General features: G+C 40.0%; 1 protein-coding gene across 3 annotated transcripts in view; it reads left to right on the top strand.

Moving 5' to 3' along the window:
* The window catches only part of ELMO1 (engulfment and cell motility 1), a 241,407-nt gene that overhangs the window by 95,716 nt on the left and 137,870 nt on the right, over positions 1 to 7,821 (top strand). For all 3 annotated transcript variants that reach the window (XM_026040820.1, XM_026040821.1, XM_026040822.1), the window contains one exon: positions 6,391 to 6,499. In XM_026040820.1, the coding sequence (XP_025896605.1) occupies positions 6,391 to 6,499 (109 nt within the window). The remainder of the gene's footprint in view (positions 1 to 6,390; positions 6,500 to 7,821) is intronic.

Genomic DNA, 7,821 nt, shown 5'->3' with positions numbered 1-7,821 from the left:
TTTTTTTTTTTTTTTTTTTTTTTAACCTGTTCTTGCCTTCTATTTATGTCTAACTTATTGCCTTCCTTCTGTCATTTCCCAAGACTTGTTTAACATCTGTTGCTCCTCCCAACCTACCAGGAAATTCTGTGTTTTGGATCCAGGAGCCCATGTCTTTGACTGCAAAATCATAGTGGGCCCCATTGAGTGAAGTGAGAGTGGTTTATTGCAGTGTAAATACGGAGCCAGATTAATACTAGAGAAGAAGGGAAACATAGGAGAGTTGTAGCACCTCTTTTTAACACAGCCCTATCCGATATGTGCTGTGGGACATAGGACATGATTGTCATTCATCTGAGATAAAGGTTCAGACTTTMATAATATAACCCATATCACGATAATATTATGATTAAATACTRTGATGATACCGATAGACTCATCTCACTGCAAGGAAGGAAGGAAAGAATTCAGAAATGTACCACATCCTGCAGGTATTGTATGTACCTCCTATCCTCTTCTGTCAGAAAAGAACAAGGAAGGGGAAGAACTGCCCATCACATTTGAATGTAACACGTAGGGGGAAATAATATCTGGCCACTTGTGTTCAAATTGAAATGGGCCAACACAAAACTCCTTCCCTCCTGCCTGTGTGTGTGGGAAGTGAAGAGCAGATCCTAGTGCTGCTTCTTAAGACAACAGGGCAGCGGGGCCTTATCTTCTTTTTTGGGCCCTCCCTCCACCTTTTACAGGGATTTGTTTGGTTGTGCATGGAGTGGAATGGCAAAGAAGGGAGGGAGCTCTATGGTAACTCAAGAGAATTCACTGTGCGTTTCACTTTGGATGGAAAATAAAGATGCCATGATCTTGCTTCATGGCAGTTGGAACAGTTACTTCATGGAACAAATGGCAGTTCCAGTTATTTCCTGAGGAAAGTGGGCAAAACAGTTGTTTTGTTTTAGTTTTGTGTTGAAGAAGCTCTATGACACCTCAGGAATGTGAAGGAAGGCTGTGATAAGGGCCAGAGGAAGTATGAGAAATTGAAATGAARCAGGAGGGATAACAAGCAGGGTTGGAGGGGACACTGCTGAGGGAAGGCTGTTAGAAGATTACTGATGCTGAAGTTAGAGCAAATGACAAACTGCCTCGGGTGGAAAGCAAAATGGAGAAGAGCAAAAGCGGGAACTGAGTCAGCCTGCAGTAGAGTCCCTTATCCTTCTCAGGAAGCTTATTCTTCTTACTATTTGCTTCCTAAGGAGGTACTGAAAGCATCTAAATGAAGTAGCAATGGCAAAGCCTGCCACGAGTGATAAGAAAGCTTAGGAAACGATAAAGCAGAATGCCAAGAACAGGAAGAGAAACTCTCTAAGTCTTTGGCATTAAAATGCTGCTGGATTGTTCATGTTGGGTGTAGGGAACTTTTTGCCATCTTAACTAACCAGCTTTCTGATCTTCCTGGTATTGACCTACTGCAGACTGCTAGAAAACTCTGTTAATATAGAATCATTTTAGATAGGACTATAAAGGAAGTGCTCCTTAGGAATCGTGCAGCAGTGCTTGCTGAATTTTCTGTTGTGTGATTTATTGTAAGTATTGCTGTAGTTATAATAAATCTTCTAGTCTTCTACTTTCTGTATTTACGTCCTAATCATAATGAATCTCTGTTCTGTTGCCAAGCTCATAGTTTAAGAATCTAAGAATTACATCTGCGGTTGCCATGGGGTCATGTATTGGGAGTCAAATTTATCTTTAATGTAAAGGATTAAGGAATGGTCTAAGTGGATTTTCCCCATGAAGAAGGACTGTCGGTTGGTTTCTTCCTCATGTGTTTTGATGGAGAAACTTCTCAAGATCATGTCTGTTTTAAAAACTCTGTTGTCAGTCATTAGTTGTCAGTTAAAGTAAAAAGCTTCATAATTGAAGCTGATGCAATTTTTTAAGGCCGTGGTAGTCAAATGTGGAAAAGATTTCATTTAGCCCACTGCCTCCCTGAAGATCTATTTTATGCTCCTGGGATAACGATGGACTCAGTGAATAGTTCAATGGAAGATTATAAAAGGGCAATAAGAATTATCCTGCTGTAAAGTTAGGAAGCCTTCTGATTTTGTTTTCACTGCTACGGGAGAGTTTGCATTGTTCTTCTGTGATCTTGGCATGACCTTTGAATTTCTATTTTATTATTGTCTGTGCCATCAGTACATAGATTATTAAGCTAGGTGACTGTTCTTTGGGTGATCAGTTATACTTCAGTGGAAAGTATATAAGGTCAAAAACTACAGCCATACATATTTCCTAAGGAAGAATAGCTTTTTCTGTAGCCTTTGGAATGTGTTGTTGGACAACTGGATATTGGAGGGCTGTCTCCTGCTTACTGAAAAGATTTTAACTTCAGAGAAAACAGGGTGTTTGGGGCAATTCATATTACCAACCCAATTCCCCTGAAAATCCAGCTGTCAACAGTTGCTCATCAGTCCTACCTGAAAAGTCTGCCTTGGGAAAAAAATACCAAGCCTTCATTTCTCTTTCTGGTTACTCCTTGATTTTGTTTGGTGATTGGGAAATGTTTCCCTTCCATTTATGACAGGACTTCATAAAGGAGAGAGGAGAGGTATCTGTGTTAGATGAATTAAAAACAGTAAGACTGCAGAGTTCCATGTGCTGCTGCAGTGTTTGTCCAATCCCCCATGCCTGAGCGGRCTGTGAAGTTTCATGTGTAAAAATGCCAGAAAAGAGTAACTAACATTGGCTTTCCTAAAATTTCAGCTCCTTGCATTTTTAAAAACACTCTGAGTGTTGTCCTTTCTGCTTATCTACTTTTGAATTCAACTCATTCTTCTTGTGGTTCAGCTTCATTCTCTATCTTCATTGTCTCTTTTTCTCTCAGTCTTTCCACCTTCCCCCATATTTTCTGGGCTGCAATACTTTTTCTGTTTTTTTTTTTTTTCATTTCATCTGTTTTCTTACCAACTCCCTGTGCTCTCTTGCTCTTTGTATCTTTTCTCACTTAAACTTCTCATTTGCAGTTTGTTGGCAATTGTCTTTTTCTTTGCATTTTTTTTCCCTTGAGATTTTTCCGTTCTTTATATGGTTTTGCTTTTCCCTAAAAGTCTGTATTTGGTCTTGAGTGTTGCCAATTCTGGCTTCTTTCTGCTCTGCTTAATAGCAGTGGGCAATAGTGATTAAAGGCAGCCAAACATCCCAGAGTTGAGGTGGGACAGAGGGAAACTTGTCCCGATCTTGGACTTCTCCATCATGTTCATGAGAGCCTGCTTCAATGTACTTGTTCCCCCAAGCCCAGTGAGGCACCATGCCTGCAGATTGTGAAATAGCTGGTGGATCTGGAGCTCTCTGGAGGCTCCGTGAGGGAGAGGAGGAGGAAGATGATGGGGTGCAGCAACATCATGAGCACTAATGATAGACCTCTGTTTCAATGAGGGTTGTGTGGGCATGCTGACTTCTTTTCATTTCCTTGGGAAAATAATTGTTGTGATAGAAATATGAATCAAACCAACAGTACACACTGTAGACAGACCCAAGTATTTTCAGCCTAGAGCTCTTTGTTATGTTTCTTTCCCTGCTGTAGTTTTCACCAGCTTGCTAAGTAAACATGTCCCTTCCTGCCTATTTCTTCTCCATGAGCAGATTGATCAAGGAAATAACATTAAAATCGCGCCCTTATCAGGTGTATTTATAGCATTTTACATTGGAACAGGATATGAGTTGCTAAGTCTTAAAAAGCGTGTTACAAATATACTAAGGAATGYTGCCAGAAATCATTTCTCTTTGGGCATTTTCAAGAGTGTTTTTTCTTTCTTTCTTTCTTTTTTTTTTTCCTGACCATTGCTGTTTCTCACAGGATATCAGTATCTGCAACTGTCAAATTTGCCTGCATATATTTAGATGTAGTGAAGGCTCTTCAATCTTSCCTCCTCGCCGAAATGTAGCATGTCAGCTCTGCCTTATTTTGCACAGCAAATGCTAAAAGACGGATGCTTGTCGAGTGTGAATGAGGCTCATTGCAAAGCTACTTTACATATTGATTACTCAAATTGCCATTTAATTTGCTGTATAGCAATACACAGTGCCTTAACTATTTCTCTGGCATTCTTATTGATTGCTGTAATTCTGCCTTACATTATATGCATATATGGTGTCACCATTAAATATTTATGTGCTCATGAAATGTTAATATGTCGGGTTAATGTGAAACTCAACAAAACGTGCCTGCCAGAAGCAAGCAGGAATGCTGATCCGAGTGCTTCTCTTGCCCTCCCCCTTACCCTTTCATTTTGCCTCTTCATTGATTTTTATTACCCGTGTTTCTCTGCTGTATCTAAATCTGTGTCAAAGCATCCCCCTGCTCCAGTATGCAGATTTTATGTTTTATTATGTGAGAGAGAGAGAGAGAAGCATAATAATAAAACAAGAGGAGTGATCTCGGGGAGGTGCTGAGACACAGGATTACATTGCACTCGTGCTGCTCTCTCCTTCCTCCTGCTTTTGGGTATGGAAATGTAGCACTATCCTCCATGAAAGAGACTGAAGCAGGATGACTCATCCCAAATGCAAAGTCATATTCACATGTTCCCTGAAGGGCAGCTGCAGGAATGTAAAACAAAAATTGCAGAGGTGTTTCTGGGRTTTGGTGCAACTGTTATCCAGATATGACATAGAACTATTAGATGTAATTTAACCCAAAATTTTTAGAAGGAAAAGTAGCTCCTCTGGGCAGAGTGGTGAATGTGATTCTGCCACTGCCCTGCTGGAAAAGTCCAGTCAAAAAATGATAAGGGTCAAGTAGCTCTCAAATCCCCAGTGGCTTCCTAGGAGTCTGTGGGAAGCCCAAGTGGTAAAATGATATGACACAGGAGATTTAATATTTTTCAAAAAAAAAAAACCAAAACAAAGCAATCACCCACTCTCATAACACAGAGAACATCCATTTCTTCCATGATGCTGGCTGATGGGTAGGGTCAGTAACAGCTGGAAGCTCTTCATGCCATTTGTGCAGTGGGACTAAAATAGGTGCTTCCTGTCAAAGGGGCTTTGGCACAGTCAAGTGGTTGCTCATTTTTTCCCACTCTCCCCTTGAACTGCTTCGCATGGAAGGTTTCTGTGCAAGTGAGAGCATCAATGTGCAACATTTGCAGCCAGGATCTGGGGAGGGGGAGAAGTTTTGCTGGCATCTAGCAGTGCTTTTGTCCACCAGCACCACTGTGTTTTGGACTATATTCCAGCCTTTGAGCCTTTTACAAATTATGGTTCAGTGGGAATTCCAGGGAATTTAGAAAGGAGCATGGAATTTTCTATTTTACTGGTTTGAAAGCTTTCCTTTACGCAAAAGTTAACAATTGAAAGACAAACCGTGGTGAAGATGGGCTCTAAGGAGGGGTGTGCAAACTGGGGAGCAGTGTCTAAACACCTGTTTGTGAGGGGAATTCAGAGAGCCTCTGAGGTTCTCTGCACCCTTGAAGTGCATTTTCTCCCTCTCACAGCACCCAAAGGCTGTGCAGCAGCTGCTTAGGATCTGTGTTTTGTTTAAATTTTAAAGCTGGTGGGGAAGTTTGTTGCCACAAAGCCAATTTTTAGTGAAAATATAAGCTTTTTAATTTTTTTTYCCCTTTTCAGATGCTCTTTTGTCTTTTTTTCAGGGTCATAGTTTCAGTGAAATCTGTAGTATTGTCAGAAGTCATATTTTTCACATCCATGACAGGATATTTTTGACTGTTTGCAATGCTGGTGAAAGTTTCACAAATGTTCTAAATACTGCAGAACTTGAGGGTAAAATTGTTCAAGCACTTTTTCCCTGTTTACTTTTCAGTGTCACTTAACAGAGAACAGAGACTGCTCTTGAACAGATTTTGGAGCATCCAGAGCTTGATACAGAGTGATAGCTCACTGAAATGCTTTGCACTTAAGCAAAAGTTTCTCTGACAGTGAGGAAAACAAGCACATCTTCTTTCCCTGTGGACTTCAGTTTGATTTTTGACATTTGCTCTTTTTTTGRAGGCTGAATCCAGCTGTGCTAATTTGTCTCACCTTTAAAAAAATYCCTTCTAGGGACGAGTTAATGCTTATAAAACATTAAATCCAATTTCCTTTAGCCAGGGGATGTAAAACRAAGCATTTTCTTTCCTTTGGGCTTCAACTGCAGTTTTTCCAAGCAGAACAGCAATGTTGCATGGTAATGGCAAAGCTTCAGAATCAGCTCTGAAACAGCTCTGGTTCTGCACCCCTGATTCTAAAGGCTTAGGGAGACATTTATTTGCTGGAAGGATACGCTAAGGTTTATGAAAACTGAGTCTCTGCATAGAGTTTCTCGGTATGCACTGCGTATGTTTGACATGGAAGGCAGAACTTAACTCACGTGTTCTTCAAACTGTTTTTTTTTTCCATTTTTGATTCCCAATTCAGATTGTCCTGGAAAACAGTAGTCGAGAAGACAAGCATGAATGCCCGTTTGGCCGGAGTAGCATTGAGCTGACAAAGATGCTGTGTGAAATACTGAAAGTAGGAGAGCTACGTAAGTTGGCCTGTTTATTTGACCTCTAAGAGCCATACAATGACTTTGATGGTACTGCAGTTTCCTTCGAGGATTTCCTGCTGGGAATCGTTTTTGAACGTGGTTATGTATTGACACTCAAAATGACTTTGCTCTTCCTCTAGTTGTAAATTTGCAGGCATTGAGATTAGGGTGCAATAGGGGAAACAGAAGAGATTCACAGACCAAATGTCCACTTGAAGCTGGACAGCTACGTCATTTCCTGAGAGATGGTTCCTTTCACATTGGGGCAATTTGGTTATCCTGTACGTGGGAGGCTTCATTTTCTTCCTTCCCYGAGGCTTGTGCATAGTTTGGCTTCATGAGTATCCCTGTCATTCATAGTGAAACTACTCATCTAATGTCATTTTCTGTTAGATATCTTGTATTTGGGTAGCRTTCTACTTATTACGCATATTGGTGACTCTAACAGTGATAGAAAATACTGTATTTTAATACAAAGTAAATAAGCATTCTAAAAAGTTGATTTTGGCTTTGATTACATCCACTTGGCAATATGTTGGCTACTATCTGTTGAGCRTTTGTATGTCTTCATTAGCCTAGTGTGTCAGTGTTTAATTCTATCAATAGATGTGAACTTCAGTTATCCGTGTTTTGTATCCTGCTGCTGTCTGTTTTGGCAAGTTTCACTTACAAGCACAACTGAGACACATTTGTCCCTTCTGAGACATTTTGTTTCCTTTTCTTGCTAATAAGAGCCTTTCTTTCAAACTTAATCCAACATCCAAAGCGGCAACATAGAATAAAATGTAATGAGAAAGCAGCAATTGCAAAAGGTGGCATGAATGCTTATAGGAGTCACTTCAGTTCTTGTTCTTACTAACTCTGCAATGAACAACAAAAGCTCCATTTTAAAAATTTGATAAGKTTTTTACTGAATCTAAAGCTTTTAAATCCAGTGTGTTGGGAGAATTATTGACCAAAAGAAAAATCCTTCCTTGTGCATTGAGCCAGTCCAAAGCTTGTGCCTCACTTGTAATTTCCAAATGGGCACTCAGTGTTTGGCAGACCTGGAAGAATAGTATGGGATTTAGTTTTGAGTAACTTCCTAAGTAGCCCAGAGTTATTAAGGAGTGCATTGAGAATGTCTATAAATAAATAATGTCAGAATTATTTTAGATTTCGTCTAAAGGGTGGCCAATATAAGGTAATGTATGAAAGGTTCACACTGTAGCAGACATGTTTCTTCCTCAAAATGATCTTAACTGCTGCGGTTGGTGTCTCGTTACCTCTTTTTGCTATAGGAATGTTTGTCCATATGGAGAAGGCTATTAATATACAGA

The sequence above is a fragment of the Nothoprocta perdicaria genome, unplaced genomic scaffold, assembly GCF_003342845.1.
Source record: "Nothoprocta perdicaria isolate Ctin4 unplaced genomic scaffold, notPer1 scaffold_269, whole genome shotgun sequence".
NCBI lineage: Eukaryota > Metazoa > Chordata > Aves > Tinamiformes > Tinamidae > Nothoprocta > Nothoprocta perdicaria.
This window is presented reverse-complemented; position numbering and strand designations above follow the sequence as displayed.